The 20,811-nt window shown below is 30.8% G+C and overlaps 1 protein-coding gene across 6 annotated transcripts in view; it reads left to right on the top strand.

The window, feature by feature from the left end:
- Window positions 1–20,811, top strand: part of LOC142333566 (uncharacterized) — a 156,058-nt gene that overhangs the window by 118,209 nt on the left and 17,038 nt on the right. For 5 of the 6 annotated variants that reach the window (XM_075380866.1, XM_075380864.1, XM_075380863.1 and 2 more), the window contains 2 exons: window positions 3,709–3,837; window positions 7,789–7,917. In XM_075380866.1, coding sequence (XP_075236981.1) covers window positions 3,709–3,837; window positions 7,789–7,917 — 258 coding nt within the window. Of the gene's footprint in view, window positions 1–3,708; window positions 3,838–7,788; window positions 7,918–11,832; window positions 11,883–20,811 lie in introns of all 6 variants that reach the window. The other variant, XM_075380869.1, reaches the window with a different exon arrangement.

The following is a 20,811-nucleotide window of genomic DNA, read 5'->3' as shown; positions in this document are numbered from 1 at the left end:
TCAGGGGGTCCGGAGATAAATGAAAATAAAAAGAAGGAATTTCCCCTTATAGCTCACCTTAGACTTAGAAAATATTCCAATTGGCAATACCTGTTTAGAATATTGCCACAGCTGTACACTACAAAACTGACAGTAACAATCCTGTCGAATCTAACTGGCCACTCTTAACGTAAAAACACTATAACAGTTGAAGTACACTTCACTGAAAACGTGATTACTCATTTACTCATTAATTTACAAAAGTAAATTACACCCACTCGCATGAATCTTAAGAAACACTCATTTTACGTAATCTAACACTTGACATTACCAAAATCACAAATAACACCACTAAAACACCTTTCACTTCTGGGAGTACAATTTAATGAACTCCTATACCAAAGGCTACTCAACAACACCTTTTCTTTTCTTATTCCTGTTTAACCTACAGGAATCATCATCGGGTATTATTTCTGAGGATGATATGTATGAGTGTAAATGAAGTGTAGTCTTGTACAGTCTCAGGTAGACCATATCTGAGATGCATGGTTAATTGAAACCCAACCACCAAAGAACACCTGTATCTTCGATCTAGTATTCAAATCTGTTTAAAAGTAAACTGCCTTTACTAGGACTTGAACGCTGGAACTCTCGACTTCCAAATCAGCTGATTTGGGAAGACACGTTTACCACTAGACTAACTCGGTGGTTCGCTCAACAACACCTAGGATTTGTCTAATTAGCACACACAAAGATCATCTGCTTGACATCATCAAGGACATCAGGATATGAGAACAAATCGTACTCGCTGGTACAGATACGACATGAAGCAGTTATGACATGACAGTAACTGAGTAAGGAAATAAGTCTACCTCACAGCTGTTTCTCATTGGTTCCAAATGAAATTATTAGACGGTTTATGTTTTTAAATCGTATTAACATATTTTAGAATGTGGTTGAAATAAATAACAACTATATAAACTTCTTTTTTTTAATGCAAGTAGATACCTATAATCTGTTTGTTCAGGACAATGAATAAATGTTTACAACTGTCTTGAAGGAGAAACCTCAACGGCAAAAGTTAATTCTTATTTACATCATACTTCTCATAAAAGGATTTACTTCTTAAAGATCTTGAATTTTAAAAAAGGTCAATTGGATATAAATGTCAAAGATTAACTGTCAGAACATTTGGATGACTGTTGAGTTTTGGTTAAAAAATTGAGATTTCTTCTGTAACTATAGGTATCTTGAATCGTGTACATTGTTATTTGTATTGTACAAAGTTGTAAGGAAATAAAGTCTACCTCACAGCTGTTTCTCATCGGTGCCAATGACATTATTAGGTGGTTTATTGCAATGTGATGATGTGCAAAACTTTGTATTGTATACATAATATAATTATATTAGATCCTGTTAATATTTCTGCCATAAGTCCAGATCAAATTTTCGATGGCTTTGTAAATAATCTTGTTCAGAGATAATTTTGAGTTTCAATTTAGAATCCAGTACATTTGACAAAATTTAGTAGTATTCAGTTGTTCCTTTTTTTCCAAATGTGAGCCTTTTGTCAAGGTAAATACCAAAGCATTTTGGTATTCACTAAAATGCTTTGGTGAACACTTTAGTTGCTGCTTTGAAAATGCATAACTAAAATGTGTACTTTTAATTTTCATTAGACTTTATTTGTCACAACTTCTGCCACGCTTCAATGTTGTTAAACTCTTCTTGAAGGTGCTGTGAACTTGTGAATTACTTTTACACACTACAAGCAAATCGCTTATAAATATGCTATTTTAGTGTTGTGAGAACAAGCGTATTGGAAGTGCGTGTAGAATACACTTCCTTGAGCATTGCCTACAGTTACGGAAAATATTAGAGATAATTCAGTCTCGAATGTAATCTTGAAATATCTATTACTTAAAAAAAAACTGATAATGTAGATGTCGGATTAATTTTATAAAGGCCAGCATGTTACACTTCTTAAGAGTTGGCAGATATCAAGAAGAACAAGCAGAGCAGAATTTTTTGTCTGAAGCTGTGAATATTAGGGAAAATTTTATGAATCTGTTGGTTGAATGGTACTATGATCTGTTTGAAAGCCGATCATATCATACTGATATGATGTTATAAGAGAATTAGCATTAGTTATGCAAAAGCAAAAATTCTACTCGTTTATTAAAGACAGAATAAAATAATCTTATGCTGTCTGATTGTATATGTGATTTTTCACTCGTCATATTTCTTATATGTGCATGCCAACAATCTGGAAGTTTTTTAAACAACTTTCAAATTAAAAGTCCTTTTGGATGGTATTTGGGATAAATTTAATACATATTCTTAGAATTAACCTTCACTTCGACAAAGCAATACTTGTTGACACTTACTATCTCTTTTAAGAGATCTAATCCGTGCTTAATTCCTTTGGGCAACCAAGTTACAAGGTCGTGGGATTTTTGTACAGAAATTAAAAAAAAAAAACATTTAAATGACAATTTTTTGAATATACATTTTGTACAATGTTATTATACCGTCCAAATTTAAAACCCTCTGTACTATCATACTGTTGAAATCGAACATTAATTTGGTGTAAAACATGTTTATATTTATACTACAATAGTTCTCATGTGTATCTGTATATGTAATAAGACACAGATCAATGACAACAATTTTTGTTGAAGAGAAAAATCATAACAATTATTTAGAAGGATGATGCGCATTCAAAAGTCAATAGACTTGGCATGTGTTGTTATAGTCATCATGGTTATTATCAATAAACAAGAAAAATGGGTCGCTCTACAGTAGTTTTTAAATGTTACAATCTTTTTTTTTTTTGTAATAATGATCAATTTTTAGTTATATGTTTATGACAATAAAACAATTACTGTCGTTTTCATTCAATCATTTATTCTTGATCTGTATACCGACTGGTAGAGATTGATTTGTTTTTGCAGTCAATAGGAAGTATAAAGTTTGTAGGAAATGTTTATTATGTCTACATATTTCCTCTATAAAGTTTAATATCAAATCTTGGCACTCCCTCAAAGTCAGATTGAGCTTTTAAGATAGAAAATTGGGCTGTCTGATCATTAACTGGTGTTTATAAGTGAAATTAAATATCCTTGTGTTTATATTTATGGATGTGCAATCTTTACTAAAAACAATTGTCACTTATTCTTAAAAAAATAACAATATCCACCTAAACTGAACCATATAACAGTACTGTTTTCGCGTAACTTGACATGGTACTTCAGATTACAAGAAAGGGGCCTTTGTGTGCTTCTGAATTCCTGAATCATTTGAAAAAATCTTCCAGCAATTTATTTAAAATACAATTCAACATTTGTTTTATGGAAACAACTTTCCGTTGTTGATGAATTTTTAAATAATACTAATTAAAAAAAAATCTCAATTTATCTGGATTCCGATTAACATGTATTTAATTTTCAATAGTGCCCTCTAAATTGTGAATTATCATTTTGTGACTTTTTATTTTTAAATATTTACCTTAACATTATTTCATGTGTTTTTATAAAAAATTTGTATAGACTTTAAACACATCTTTTTTTATCGTATAATCTGTTTTATTATTACTAATTTATTTTATGATGACATAATATAATTATATAATGGTATTATTAAGTTACATTCAGAATAAAAAAAGACTATTTGTCGAATAATAATTAGTTTTTCAAATTTTTATAAGGTTTTTTTTTATCTTATTTAAAGGAGTCTGAGATCTCATTAAATGATGAAGTTTCACCACAGATTAATCTTAATATGAAAATCATTGAACGTGAAATAAATGATTTACACACTGTGAAGACAGAAGAAGAGATGGAATTTTATCCGGGTCATGTAAGTATTTATAATTATTGGATATTATAACAAACATGGGTTAATCTCTTGTTAATTTCATTTCTGTGTGTGTATGCGTGCACGCGTGTGTTCTGTTATAAAAAAATTGTTTTTAATTCTCTTTCTATTTAATTAATATCGACTTATTAAGTTGTGTGTGAATGATAAACGGTTAATGTTTGAGGGCAAAAGTGTTGTTTTTAAACTTCAGTGATATCTGAAATGCGTGTATTTTTAACTTTTTCATAGAGTTATCATTTTAATAAGCTCTGGGTAAACGGTTGTTATTTGTAATGGCTTTTCATATTTGAATATTTATCAAGTTAGTAATAAAAACCTAACCTGATGCAGATTCAACAGAGTTGTGACGTATAATTTTATTATTGAAATAAAAATAAAATAAAATTTAATTCTGTATTTACATTAGGAAAACTTAACATATTTACCATATTAAATGATATTTTAAGTTATGAGCTAACTTATAAGTTATGAGTAATGATATAAGTTATAAGCTGCTCTGTGGAGCTGATGCAGCAATGCTAAAGAAATCATACTAGAGTCACCTGGTGCTAAATGTTGTCTATAATTTCAGTTTTTTGTTGTGAACATTTGCCTTCAGTTATTGATAGTGCAATTTCAAAAATATGATAGTAGCGCAGAGGGTTTTATATTTGTACAGTATTATAATGTTATTAAAAGTTTATATTCAAAAATAATCATTTAAAACCTTTTCTAATTTTTGTAACCCTGTAACTTGGTTGCCCAAAGGGATTAAACACATGTTAGGTCTCTTATAAGAGACTAGATGTCTAACCAGAACCTGGACCATTCGAGGCTCAGGTCAGCCCATGCGAATCCCAGAGCCAACTCGGGGGCCACCTCAAGGTCTACCTCATGGCTGCAGACATCGCTTCAATTGCCATTCCCAATTTTCCAGGGGGACTGGTGTCCTGGACATCTGTAGATTTTCCTTTGGTTGTCGTTTCCATCTACCCAGGTGACTCCATATCCTAGACTCCCGCACTGTATGTTATTCTCATGGTTATGAGAATAATACTGATTAATAATAGTTACAGTATTCAGGCTTCACAGAAATCTGAAAAAGGAACTAAATTACAATAGGTAGAATAATGGGAACTATAGTAACTAAAGTACACACACCTTTGACGATGAAAAATTCTTAACTTATTTCTTTTTAAGGGCAGAAATATAATAATGAAGTAAAAGGATTAGTTTATTTTTTCCTTAATGAGTATCTTTAATTCATAACTTCACCCACCTTGGGGGCGAAGTTAAGTTATATCTTAACTTACAAGGGAGTTAGGGCCTCGGGTGATGGTTTAAAAGCTTCTCTGGGATAACATGAATGTATCCTGCAAATTTGAAAGTAATTGCTATTTTGTTTTTTTATCATTTTAGACGTTAACCAAATTTTCAATATTGTTGTTAGTGTAGCAATATTTTATATAAATATTTTCATCAACACTTTTATTATTTATAGGTATCAACATGCTTTTATTATTAGATTTAAAATTTTGCTTTTTATAACTATTATCAATTAATGACATGTTATATCCATTTTTTATTGTAATAACTTTAATCTAGTTTTTTTTTTTATTATTATGTGTGTAATGTATGCTCTATTTAACATGTTTGTAAATTTATTTTAATTTTATGCGCCCAAGGATGATTTGAATTTTTGTTAATAGTTATTTTATTAGTTGTTGGTTTTTTATATACATGTGTTATAATTTTATTACGTTTACTAATTTCTGTCAACATCTAAAAAAAATTTTTTTCTGTATTTGTCAGTTTCGAATGTAAATTTTAAATTATTATAAGAATTAAGTTTTTTAAAATTATTAACTGTTCATTATTTATAATAGGTTCATAGATTACCAAAATATAAATATCATCCACGTATCAAACCCGTGTTTGAATTTTATAAATATGGGTAATACCATATACTATTCTACTCTCAAATTCCTGTAAATAAATTTTGTTCATAACGGCCAATGATGGAAATCCCATGGGTAAAGTATTATCTGGCGTGTAAAAATTTGTTGTTAAACTCAATTATTTGTAAAAGTGCTGTCATCTACTGCAGCTTTGGTTAATATGTACCTTTATAAGTTTATTATTTATAATATATATATTCTCCATTTGAATTTTGAAAATCGGATGATTGTGTGCAAAGATATTATAACAGCACCACATTGCATCTCCTAAAACAGCGCCCTAGGGGCGTCCTGTTTGTTACCAGTGATGGTAATAATTGGTCTAGCCTCCCATGAGGTGCTCATATATCTCATCACTCTAGCCTCACACGCAGTCCCCGCTGGAAGTCCCATGGCTAAACAGAAATTTTATTACTGTAACAAAAATTTGTTGTTACAGAAATTTTTTTAATATTACTCGTATTATTTTTTTAATATTATTCAATTGACCGATATGAATCATTCATTTCAAACCCAGGTCACACAGTGACATCTCTGTCACTGTTCATTAATTCAATTCTCTCAGTTCATTAATTCAATTCATTAAAGTTTGTGCTTGAACCCATAAATCTCCACTACTACATACACATACTCATATTTTTTTTTTTGTTGAGATTGTTCATATACCATCTAATTCATAAATTACCTACAATGTGAACTTTGATCGTCATAACGTTCTTGTTTAGCTAGTTTTAATTATTATTGCTTTACATCCATTCTCAAAAATAAATATTTTCTGGATCTATGGAAAATAGCTGAAACCAATCAAACTAGGTAAACCATCTAATGATATAACATCGTATCGACTGATAAGCTTGCGAGGTGTGTGGCAGTAATGGACCCGCTAGACTCAAACAACGTAATAATTTTTTGAAGTACTTTCTATAATTTTGCAATTTTCTTTGTTGTTAAGAGCTAATTTTCCATTTTTATCATCAAGCAAAGGCTGAGTAATTGGTATTTGATTTTTTTTTCAATTTCTGTAAGTGTGGTAAATGTTTAACATCATTTATTTATTTAATTCAGATAAATGGGCATGAAACCATAAAAAGATCATAAGTACATAAAGTAGAAGATCTGCCATCATTTTTGTTAGTAGATTTAAAAGAAATATTTGGAATCATTAGATAAAGATTCCTCAACTTTAACAGTATAATTAAAAATTAAATCTTTGTGACTAAAAATTTTACATATACATTGTTGTTAAATAGTCTTAATAATAAGTAGATCTATATTATTTTTGAAGCTTATGGAAATTTTTCTTATTAATAACTGTGATAATAAGTTCACTATAGAACCGCTTTGATAATTACATTTTTGTATAAGTATATTTGGTACATGACAAAAAAATTTCTGTATTGGTGATTAATATCAAATCCCAGTCAGGCATGGCATATGCTGCAAAATTCAGCTTCCATGTTCCATGCACAAACTTAAATATTACCAGGCAGTACAAAAAATAAATAAATATTATTTACTATCAAACTCTCATTTAGTAAATGTTGAACGTTACAAAATTTATATTTTTATATCTGGTAAGAATTTATGTAAATCTTATATTTATATTTATAAGATTAGAATTCAAAATTGTAGGTAACGTTTTCTCTAAGATAAATGATGTTTATTATGATAAAAAATTTCACCATAACCAGTATTAACATCAGTGTCAGTAAGATTAGAAAAAACAAAATCATGAGAATTACCGCAAGAGTTTTAACAAATTATTTGATTGTTAATTTGTAGAAAAATATGAAAGGTGAATAGCAGGATTTTTTGATAACATTTAGCAAAACCTGGCATATTAAAGTCGCCTAATAATATTAGTAATAATTTAACTGTGATTGCACTATTTATGTGTGTTAAGCGAATTAAGAGATACAATTATTTTTATTTTATAAATTATACAAAAAAATCACATTTACTTTGAAGCATTCATGTTTGCTTTTTATTACAGCAAGCAGATTTACTGCAACTGGAAGTGGAACTGCTTGATATTAGTAATGGTGATATCATAAAAGATCTTTTAGCGATTGAAGAGACTGACTTGGTTAAATCAGAAAATTTAAAAGTTGAAAATGAAATGGTAAGAGTGTTAGATTTTGCGTACAGTGGAACACCAATTATCCAGATGGACCTTTGCAAGGCCAAATCTGGATAATTGAAAAGGACAATTTAAAAAAGTTTTATCATATAACACTTCACATATCATTCAGTTTAATGTGTAAGGTACTATGTAAATAAAAAATACATAAAAAAAAATTAAATGTATTTTAGTAAAATTAAAAAGAAATTTGGAACATATGTACCATGTAAGAAAAAAGAGATTCAGTAATACGGTTAAAGAAAATAGTGTGTAGACATTTGCTTTTATAATTAGTTTTACAAAGGCCAAAACACACATTTATATTTTTGCTAAATGACTTGGAAAAATTAAATTAAAATTTCTGTAAAAGTAACATCAATAAAAAACATTTGTATTGCAGCGAAGATTTATTTGAATAGTGTTTAAATTTTTTAAATAATGTATTGGTTTTTTTAAGTTGTCTAGTCTGGATTTAAGCAGTGCAATTAGTTGGACATCTGGAAAATTGGTGTCCCACTGATATCTTTTAGTCATCAACTCCTATGGTCATTAGCCCCAAATTTTCATTATTATTATTATTATTTTCATCAACATTTTTTTGTTATATAAGTGCTTTATTACAAACACTGCACATTGGTCTTTCTTCGCCGGTTAACAAATATAAATTTCTTATTCGTGTTTGACCAATTGTAAGTCTGGTCACCACCTCTTGTTCTCAGCGAGTTTTAATTCACGTGCCTCTTCCATTTATATGAAAAAGTTTTAACTGCATTTAGTTTTGTATTTAATCTTCTCCATTTATTACTCTACCTGTTTCTTATAGTATTAGACAATTTTTAACATCGGCCACTCGTACAGGAAATATATCAAAGTTATCACAGACTATTGCTGTACTGGCAGCTTCATCTGCGCTTTCATTTCTTGCAATGCCAACATTTCCTGAAGTTCATACAAATACACATCGCTGTCCTCATCGATTTAAAATATATAAAATGGACAGGATGTTTGCAATAAGAACATCCTTAATGTTCTTGTCCCTGTTTAGCCTCCAGTAATTACCATTCAGATAATACTTCAGAGGATGATATGTACGAGTGTAAATGAAGATTAGTCTTGTACAGTCTCAATTCGACCATTCCTAAGGTGTGTGGTTAATTGAAATCCAACCACCAAAGAACACTGGTATCCACGATCTAATATACAAGTCCGTGTAAAAATAACGACTTTACTAGGACTTGAACGCTGGAACCCCTCTACTATCAAACCAGCTGATATAGGAAGATGTGTTCACCACTAGACCAACTCAGGTGGGATAATGTTCTTGTTCCGAATTGCAGTAAGTGCACTTAACGAAACGAAACATATAAGCACCATCTCTTCGCGGAAATGTTCAGAGTAGTGAACAGATTGCTGTATGGCAATAACTTCTGCCGTTTAAACACTAAAAATTTTTGGCAGTTTCCATTAATGGACTTTTCCATTTACATATATGGGGCATCCAACACCATGTTTGGTTTTAGAACAGACAGTTTAAATTACTATACATTATTTGTAACTACTGATGGTTGATAGAAATTCCTGTCAGTTGATTACTGCTTGCTTGTCTTTTTTTTGCCCAAGGTATAAACCTCCCTAAAAAATTTAAGAATCTTTAAAATAAAAAAAATACTGTGTTGCCACCGGTATATTCTCTGATATATTCAATATATTTTAATAGATTTGTATATATGATTTTATTATTCTTTTTTTTTTCTTTGACTGATGAATCAATTCGTCAAACGTTGGACGAATTGATAGGAAATAGATAATCGAATAGTTGTAAGAAATAGATAATTGTGTTTATCACTTTTTCAATTGTGTTTTTAAGTATTGTTTGTGAAATATGTTTATAATACATAAATTGTGATTTTTATGTGGTATAAATAAATAACATTTTGTCCTTAATGTAAACAATTTCAGAATTATGTACTATAACATCCACTTAAATATTTAAGCAGATTGATTATTGATTAATTTCGAAATGTACATTAGAAATTATTTATTTTTTAATTTAATAAACAAAGTTACACAGAAAACAGGTTGTTTCTTTATTTTAATCGTATACCATTTCTTTCCATAAAAGCAAATCAATTGTATTACAGTGCGGACTGGATGCAAGTTTATTATTTATCTTGTAATAGTTATGATGATAAACACTAAATCAAATCTTCCCAACCTGCATACTGAAAGTGGTACTAATGTGTGTCAACAGGTTTGGGGGTTTGAATCTGAGGTTGGTTTTGAATTTTTTATTTATAAGTGCCTGCAATTATTTGTCAACCTGTCTGTTTAATATTTTGAAATTTTTTTATATCGACATCATTTAAATATGATGTGCAACCTTACTCTTTCTATTTAAAATTGTATTGTTCCAACCATGGGAGTTTGAGCAGTGGTGGATTTCTAAATATGCTAGCTAGGCTGTAGCCTATTGTGGCAAATTTTCAAAGGCAGTAATGGGCTGCCTGAAACCGAGTCAGGCCCCGGACACTTGTTGGGATATAAGGTGGTTACCGTAGATTTAAGCTCATCAAGCACTACTACTATCTCCCTCCATTCGGTCTCTACAACTGGAAATAATCGTTTCATCTTCTCAATCGCCATTTCACCCAGGAAGAGGAGCTCTTATTCATGATAACGATTTAATAACCCACCTTATGCATAATGAAGAGAAAAATTATATTTGTAACTTTTGTCAGAAATCTTTTAATCAGAGTTCTAATTTAAAATTACATTTAAATAATCATACCCAAGAGAAAAGTTATATTTGTAACTTTTGTCAGAAGTCATTTAATCATAAAATCACTTTTAAAGACGCATATTAATATTTATACAAAAGAGAAAAATTATGTTTGCAACTTTTGTCAGAAGACTTTTAATCAAAGTTCTAATTTAAAATTACATTTAAATATTCATACAAAAGAGAAAAATTATATTTGTAACTTTTGTCAAAAGTCATTTAATCATAACAGCAGTTTAAGGACACATATTAATATTCATACAAAAGAAAGAAATTATGTTTGAAAATTCTGCCAAAAGGCTTTTAATCATCTTTCGAATTTAAAGAAGCATATTAATTTACACACCAAAGAAAAAATTTGTTTGTAACATTTGTCAAAAATCTTTAATGAGAGTTATACTTTAAAAAATTACTTCTTTTTGTTGTAATGATGTTGTTTCTAAGGCAGAGATTATGTGCGTTCTCAATATTGTACAAAATAAGTTATACTTAAGTTTACGTGAAGATATTGGTGCAACTTTTACTTTTCCTGATAGTTGTATAGTGTCAAAATTCCAGCTTGGAGCTATTAAATGATGTCATCAATCATGTTCCTGTACTGTACTTTGATGGCATTCTGCAAATACACTGGACTAATAATGACAAAATATTTTTCAAGTAAATATTAGTAACGTTTGTTTTCTGTACAAAATAAGTTGTGATCATACATATATTTTTTGTTAAATTGAAATCTGTTTATTTTAGAATTTTTATGCAAACCAAGTTATTAAATATTGTTTTCTTTTTACTTGGCAAAATAATGTAGGCTAGTTTTTGTGAAAAAGTTTAGCAATCTTATGTAGAAGCCAATTATTTCTAAAAATGTCTTTAGTTAGTTTTTATTTCTTATCTATGTTACTTTTAGTTACCGTGATCATTTTTATGCAAGAAACTTGTTAAATTTTTTTTGTACTTCAGTGTAATTTACTGAAACAATTTATCACAAAAAATGGTGTAATTTTAAATGTATATTGTAAAAAAATCAATAAAAAATAAACTTTAAGAATGAATGTAATAATAAATAATGAAAGGTACGAGTTGGGCAGCTATAGGGATGGTAGAGGCTGCAAAAAAATAAAATGTTTATTTTTTTTCAGAGTAAACTGTGATAGCATACCATTATGAGAGTCAGGAAATTTTTATCAAGGTCAGTATAATAAGTCAGGGAAAACAAACCTTAAAATTCAGTGGGAATCCTGTTTATAAACATTTTTACAATCCTTCTTCTTAGAGATCCTTTTTAATTGCTTTTTATCTAATTTACTTTGGGTTTTTTTCAGCAGAAATCTGTTAATTTTTAAAGCACAAAATAATATTTCAAAATTGTTGCTATCAGTGTAGGTATACAATTTACAATATTAGGTACTTTTCTTTTAACATAAGGGGGGCCCACTTGCTTTTTTATTTGTGGATTTTTGCTTCTTTCTGTTACACAGTAAATACCTTGGTTTAATTGAGTTTAGGTTGGATGAGGAAATGTAACTGACGATTCAGAATACCGAACTTTGTATCGTATTACCATTGCGTTAACCTTGTCTAATTACATAAACCCGCGATCGATGTGATTTTTAGTTTTTGATAATTGATTATGTATTTTTTAGCGCTGAATAGAAAATAACCTTCATTTTTGTTTCATCATGTCAGGATTGCAAATTTCAATATTATCAAAAAGATTAAAAATTACAAAAATGTGATACAATAAAGTAGACATTTTTTTTTTAATAATAAATTAATGTAATATATATAATATTGTATTTTATATGCTTGTTTGGCTTATATTATGCATTCTTAGAGCTAAACAGTTGAGTGGTCTGAAGAGGGGGGCAGGTGGGGTCATTGACCCCTAAATTTCTAATGAAAATTGCCATAAAATAAGCCTAATTTCTATTATAGTGGTTAATTTTTATGAGGTATGTAGTGCCTTAGGAAACCACTCCCCCTCTTCACCTACCTTTCATGATGAAGTATGTAACTTTTATTTCAAGTGTCGAACTTTCTTTGGACGGCTTATACTCTACTTTGCGCTTTTCCTTCTATGTTCTCTATAGGGTTCATCTTGGTGTAACAGCCAGGCAGTAGTCTGCCATCATTATAGTAATCCATTTTCCTTGATATGTCCTTTCCATTTCTTTCATGTCCTGATGAAATTTCTCACCCGTCTCTTCACGTCTCGTCACAAACGGCACCCAGATTTTCAGGAAAATAGTTCACATGTGAATTTAGGAAGTGAACCTTCAAGCACACAGAACAGCCTAAATTTTTGTACTTCTGCAGCATGCTCGAGCGGTTGATTTGAAGTTCAGATTCTTCTTATTGGCCAGAAACTTGGTTAGTACTTCTTTAAATTCACCCCCAAACTTCTTTTACTGCAACTTCATTTGTTTATCAAAATTACCTTGTTTGAGAAGATTTCTAATGTCAGGACCAGCAAAGACATGCTGTTTATTTAGCATTTTATAAGACGGGAAATTTGTCGCAGATCTATTTACAACATTTACCTTCTTTTGGTAAGGCTTTGACCAAGCCTAACTTGATACGCAGAGTTGGAAGAACTTTATTCTGAACCGGTCTACGTACATCGGTGCAGAAGACTAATTCCTCCTTCTGAAAAATGTGTAAGAAAATCCTTTTCTCTATACCTGAACCAGGAAAGTAATGTGCCAGCTGCTAGTAGGTTCTTCACTTTAATCTTCAAACCAAGCAATTCTGAATTTTCTTTGATCAGATGTAATTCTCGAACCAAATCATTTAGTTCAGACTGTGAATAAAACTCTGGTGCATAGCTATCTCCAGGTTCATACACCTTGACATTATCTTCATTTAAATCGCTTGTGGAACCATCTGTTTCAGTTAAATTTTCTGATGGAATTGGCACTGGTATGTCTGGACCATGTGGAACCAGACATAAAGCGTATGGCATATTTGGATAAACGATTCTTTTTTATTCTTTAAATTGAAACCATGAACACCAGTTCAAACAAAAGTAACAATCGTCGGTGTAATTTTGTGACTCCATTAAAACTCCAAGTCTGTACGCTTCTTGTTCCCTTTGACCATCATCTAAGTCCTTCAACACATGTGCAGCAAACTTATTGGGATGCCCAAGTTTTGCCTTGATCTCCTATTTTCACCTGAAATATGACAGGTACACTTGTCAATCGAAACTTGTTATTTTTTTTTTTGCCTTTTCACCATTAACTCATCACAAATGTAACGAAAAGAATCTGCAGCCTCTTGAAGCCATTTAGAGAACGGAAAGTTTGCTTATGTTCTGGAAACATATTTTCCACTGACAAAAACAGCAGTGGCGGATAGCTGCCAATAAAGTATTACATCTTGTTAAGTGTTATCGCAACCTGTTGACCAAGCTCTTCTTCCACTGTCTTGTCATCTTCAACCCAACCCCCCCCCCCAACCATTCTCTTCAGACCACTAATCTGTTTAGCTATATAAATGCACAGTAAAGGCCAAAAAAATGAATATGTTTTTTTTTATTTTTTAATAAAAAAATAATGTTTTATGTCTATTTTATAGTATCACATTTTCAACTTTTTACAAATTTTGAAATTTGCAATTTGTGAAAAATTCTGACATGATAGAAAAAATGAAGATTATTTTTGGATTCAGTGTTAAAAAAATACTTAGGAATTAATTGTGTCAGTAGTTAAAAAACATTCCTCTACATCCCAAATTTTGCAGGTCTGTGTTATATATACAAGTTTGATACAATTTATTTATAAAAAAAGCAATAATTAAACTAAACACAATAATAAAATTTGAAAAACCAGAAACTAGTGAAAATCAAGTGGCCTCTGTTAATACAGAAATACTTAATACTTTTTCAGGACAATGTTAAGTTTTTAACAGCTTTTCTTTTACGATTGATGTTTCTGTTTTGTTTTTTTTATTACATTGTTGTCTGACAGGGCCGTGCATGTTTGTAAGTAAGATTTCTTCTTGTGATTTTATTTTTAACATTTTTATAATCTGTACAATCTAATGTATTACTTTAATGCAATCTAACCAAAATAATAAATGAAAAAAGCAGTTTGATTTTTTTTAAACGGGTTGGTTGTAGATTTCTGTCATATTATGTATATGGATAAGTAGATATGAGTTATAAGCTGAAATACTTGGTTGCTATTTACTTTATAATTAAAAATAATACAATATAAAAATTGTTGTTTTAGGTCTCTCTGATTATATGTTTATGGATAGGTACATTAATGTTATTTTGTGATAGAGAATAATAGTGGAATTAAAATTGCTGGAAAATGATTAATGTTCAGTAATGACACCAATTTATATAATATCAATGAAATATTAGCAGTTTATAATTTGTACAGTCAAATACTTCAAAAGAATAAATAAAAAGTTGGGGATAGATTATTTTCTTTTTAAAAATGGATGTTTAGACATAACTTCCCTTCAGCCAAAATTGTTGTCAAAGATCTCTCTCATATTATATACATAAACAGATCATGAACAGAGTTCAGTAATACACAGAAATACATTTCGTTGCTATTTATTTTATAAAGTACTAGCTGGCCGTCTAGCCAGAAGCTGGACCCTCTGGACTCGGGTCAGCCCAGGCGAATCCAGAGCCAACTCTGGGTCAATTCTTTTAGTTGGTTCTCAAGTGATGCAATAACAAACAAACAAACTTTATATATATATATATACACATTTCCGAATAATCATGTCAATTTGTTAGATTGACAGTGTACCCTGATGCATGTAAAAAGTTAGCCTTCAACATACTAACAAAGTCCATGTTTGAATTTTGAAAATCTGATGACTTTCCAGAGATATTAGAGAAGCACACCATTTCACTTACCAAAACAGCACGCCGTTTGTTACCAGTTAATGGTGATGATTCATCATCATCATAACTTATTCCAACCTGTTCTGCAATTTCAGATACTCTCAACCTGATCGTCTTCAAGAATGCCTCAAATCGCACGAGTGTTTTTGTCTGTAATGCTGGTCCGAGGACGGTGATCGTGTTCTTGATTTTCCACTTGTTTTCGTTCTTCTTTGAACTCTTTATGCCAGGCAAACACAAGAGTCCTTGACAATTTTTGGTCCCTGAACTGTGCAGTCAATATATGAAAAATTTCCAACGCTTAAACTTCATGAGCAAGAAATTTTATAATTATACATTGCACGGTGGAAGGGTGCACCTATTGCTGCTACATTGTGAGCGTTACTGACGAATTGGTTGGAAGTGTGGAATGGCTGGCTCTCCCCACTCATAATGACTCCACCCAAGCATACTAGAAGCACAGGCCCAGTCCTACCAACCGTAGATCCTCTGGAACAAAAATCCCGTTTATATTTGATTTACCCTCGTATTTTATTTAACGTAAATTTAATTCTATTATGTTTGTAATATTATTCCTTTGATCGATTCGAATAATTCAGTTCAGTTCCAGATCATAAAGTGATAGAGACTGGTAGTTCACAATTCATTAATTCAGTTCATTGAAGTTTGTGCTTCAACCGGCAAATCTCCACTTTTACATATATATTAGAGATTTTTCAGAAAATATATTAGAGAGCGCAATAAAAGAAAACAAATAACACAAAGAAATAATAAAACGAACATCAACTCAACTCAGGAACAATGAAAACAAATGCACGGTATCAGCTGTTACGAAGGATAGAATAGAGAATCAATATGCTACTAGTGCTTCAGTGTTAAATTAGAATAAATATGGAACTAGACTCACACATTGCAGTAACTCATCAAGAATAAAGCAGATCAGTTCATAATAACAAATTACTTGCAATTACTAGCAAAAAAGTGGATGATGAGTTATTTCTTCAAGGGCAATTTTTATTAAGGTAGTTAATGACAAGTTATCTCTTCAAAAACTGGTAAGGGGTTAATGATTATTAATCATGAAAATAATGTTTTTATTGATTTGGGTGACTTAATACCGAAAGCAAATTTGACACGATATCTGAAGAGAGCGTAGAAAAATTTGGGTCTGATTAGGTTCCCCACGCTTAACACGACATTAGTCAGGTGTAGAGAACTTTTCTTGTATTTGACATTAAAAAAAAAATGATTTATTTTGTCCCAGATATGTTTAGTTCTTGCAAGATATAATTGCGAATAAGATATTAGACAAATGAAACATCACTGGTAAACAAAAATTGGGCTATGTAAAAATAGTATGATAGAAGTTACATGTAATCAATATTTACTTATTGTTTGCATATTACAAAGATAAAACAATTTGCTTTACTTTATATTTAAAAAATTAACATAATTTCTTATAAATTGTTTTAATTCAGTCACTGTCTTTGTTGACACATTCAACGCAGACAAAGACTGCCCTAGATACTGGCTCCTTATAAATAGGGGCTCTGCACTTGTTAGTGTACCTGTTCTTTCTTTTAGGGCAGTACTTGCACTTTGGAGGCTTTTGATCGTTAGGTTCAGCAGGCTAATTTTAAACATTGTAGGCAAGGTCTACAATGTAATTTTTTGTTTTGCGGGAATAGTCAGTGTTTTGATTTGTACTCTTTTCAGCAGTTGATTTTTCACTAACTCTTTTCCAAGGTCCATCAAAATCATTTTTTCTTCTTATATTCACATGTATGTTTTGAAAATAATCAGAGCATTGATAGCACTGACATTTAGCATACCATTAAAAATAGTAAACGGCCATTTCAACCGACAACAGACTGATTCATGATACACAATATTCAGTTTTTAGACGATCGGTGATCCACCTTTAGTAACATTACAATAAGTTATAATTTCGGGTTTCAGAGCATGTCCACTACTTTCATACCATGGAGAATAGGAAGTACAAGAACAAGTTTCTTTTCTTTCTTATCCAGAATGCAAGAAACTATGGAACAATAATTTGGGGGATTTGATAAAGCAAATATAGATGAACATCTGGGATTTTTTGAAACGTTGAGAAGCTCTCCTGGAATTTCCCGTTTATCTTTGCAGAGAATCCAAATTATCGTAAATCCGTAATTGGCATAGAGATCGTTTACTAAAGGTGTAGAGGTGAAAAAATTATCCATAGTCGCATTTCTAACTGTACCATCTATTTCACTGACACAGAGTTTGACTACATTTGATACGGATAAAGGGGGGCTGTCTTTAAGTTGTTGACCTGTATATCTCTGTATGTATTTGTCTAGATGGTTCTTCAGTCTACGGTAGCATAGATTTTATTCTGTATCGACACAGTTTACTCTTCATATACACTAAATTTACAGCGTCCTCTGAAGACCTGCATCATCACGTCAACCGTGACACTTTTTCCTACACTGTATCTTTCACTACATGTTTTTACAAATCCATCAAAAATATTACGAATAGGGGCTAAATTATCAATCTTTTTTCATTCAACGTGTATAGAGTAATCATTAAATCTCAGTGCTTGCGGTAGCAAACGAAATCTTCACTGGAACATAGTGGCAGTAAATATTTCAGTTGCTGTTACATCTACAGCTCAAAGATCATTTAATTCAATGCGATTCTTTTTTTAACTCCAATGATATACATTAACCCTAAAGATACAGCTAATTCTGTTTCATTAGTTAAATAACAGTCCTGTACACCTCTTGAATATTTTATATTCATTTTAGTCCAATTTCTGGTTTGTAAAATTTATGATTTCATGCATCATTGAATCCAGACAAAAGTGTTTCCAGCACTCCATAGTTATTTTGTTGTCTTTTGCTACTACTCTTGCTAGTTTAGTAATGTTTTAAGAATGAGCATCAACTAACTGCCACGACTACAGCTCTTATAATTTTGGAGAAATTCCTAGGACGGTTTCATCCTTTTCCCAGTAGAGCAGAAATGGCGTATAAAAAGGTGAGGTTTTTTCTCACAACCTGACTAATGGCTGGTTAACCAAATGACATTTTTGATTATTAAAATTATGCAATATAATCACAAAAAAAAATTGTAAATTCATTGACCTCTTTGCTGAACAGCTACCTCATGTGACATTTTTAAAAACAGCCACAGCTTAAGAAAGATGAAGTCTGAAAAATTGTTTATAACCTCTTTTTTTTTAAATTTGCATTTCATTTACATTAATACAATTAGATTTTTGATCATGAAATTAAAGTTAAAAAAAATGATTTTTTAAGTATGGATTTCATTAAGCCCTGTTGATTTTTGGGCTTGAAATTGTATTTATCAAAGTAATTATTTATTTTGATAAGTTACCCAATTTGATAAAGTATTTATTATTCAACAAAGGTAAAAAATGAAAGTTTTCTAAAAAAAATATAATCAAGTCATCTATAAGCTGGTAATATAAGTTGGTCTGAGATATATTGAAGTAAACAAAAATCAAATCCACTAAAAGAGAAATTAAATTTATTAAACTAACAAAGAGAAGTCAAAGTATTAATTAAGGAGCTCTGTAATATTATTAAAGGTTTTCAATGATGTGAAAATGAGACTTTAAATAAAGACTTGAAAAAAATCACAAGTTATTACAGCATTAAAAATAGTGCTACACTGGTTGCAATAAAATAATGAGTTCTTTGTAATTTAATGATAGTAAAAAAAATTTATATTTTCTATTTAAAAAAAAGACAAGCCGCAGCCTGCCCCGATCCAGTCTCCTTAGATTACAAACCTTTGATCACTAACCTGGCCTTGGGCCAGACAGTCCAACTACTTGTACACCTAAGCAGACCCCCCGTCACCAAGGTGACGTCGATGTAACTTTCCCCCAGTTCAGAAGAGAAAGGTGGCGGTTCTGCCTTGTTAAGCTTGTAGAGGTTCCTGGCATCAATGAACTGTGCGACACTGGGGCCGGCGAGTGGTGAACCCCAGGCGGAAGACTGCGTTAGCAACCAGCATTCTTGATGCCCGGGAGATCGTTCAGAATCTTCGCCAAGCCATCGGCGTACTCCTTGTGACTCGCACAACGGTGAACTACTCGTCAGAAAACTGAGGCGAAATATACCATATTTCGCTCGTTAATATTAGTACAAAGATTAGTTTCTCCGCGCCAAGCTTATTTTTTTGTTTAATTACAATAATTGAGTAATTATTCAAAAATATAAAGTATCTTAAAAAGAAATGAACACAAATAGTACGAAATGTGCACGAGTTGAAAAAGTAATAGGAAAAATAAAATATATACATAAATACGTACAGCCAATGGTAGATGTATCTTTTGCCAGCATATGCGTATACTGTTTTTAAAAATGTAATCTAATCGGTCTACTTATTATAAAACTACGCCAATAATATTTTTGTTTTGCTTTATTTTATTAAACGTGTTGAAGGTTCATCTAATAGATAAATGCGATTGTTTGTGAATCTGTCTGTTTGCAACAGCATTATACGAGAACCAACCGACCGATCACTTTAGTTCAGTCTGGAATATAACATTGAAATATCAATTACTTAAAAAACAACTGAAAAGGTACATGCTGACTAATTTTAAAAGAGTCGGTGTGACACACTTAATCTAAAGGCTTGGCAGATATCAAGAAAACCGGGAGAGCAAACGTTTTTTTGTCTAAAGCTATCTGAATATTAGCAAAGTCTCTATAAATCTGTTCGATGATACTATGATCTGTTTGAAAGCCAAAACGGTAGTCGGATAGTTTGTTTTGTTGTAAAAAGGTTCTTCTATATCTGAAAAAGACAGGATCGGTATTCAAGATCGACATTAGGCCAATTCATTAAACATAGTTATTTTTTATAAATCATCAATAAAATAAATATCTTTCTCCAATCTTATCTGTTTTAACGTAATTTAGGATTAAAAGTAAATAAAATTGATTAAATTTTCCTAGCTTCTTTAAATTCAAATTTCCATTATCAGAAGAATAGGAGATCGACTTTAGATGAATTCATTAAACATAATTGTTTATATATCATCAATAAAACTAAATATTTCTCTTTCAAACTTACTTTTTTTAACGTAATTAAATTTAACTTCATTTTTTCACGTAGGGGGTAAACGTATCCTGCAAATTTGAAAGTAATCGGTCGGTTGGTTCTTGCATGATGTGATAATAAACAAACATACAAACTTTTATATATATATATATAAATTTCCGAATAA

Source organism: Lycorma delicatula, chromosome 13 (genome assembly GCF_047948215.1).
Source record: "Lycorma delicatula isolate Av1 chromosome 13, ASM4794821v1, whole genome shotgun sequence".
Lineage (NCBI taxonomy): Eukaryota > Metazoa > Arthropoda > Insecta > Hemiptera > Fulgoridae > Lycorma > Lycorma delicatula.
The sequence above is the reverse complement of the archived record's forward strand: the minus strand, read 5'-3'. Positions and strand labels throughout refer to the sequence as shown.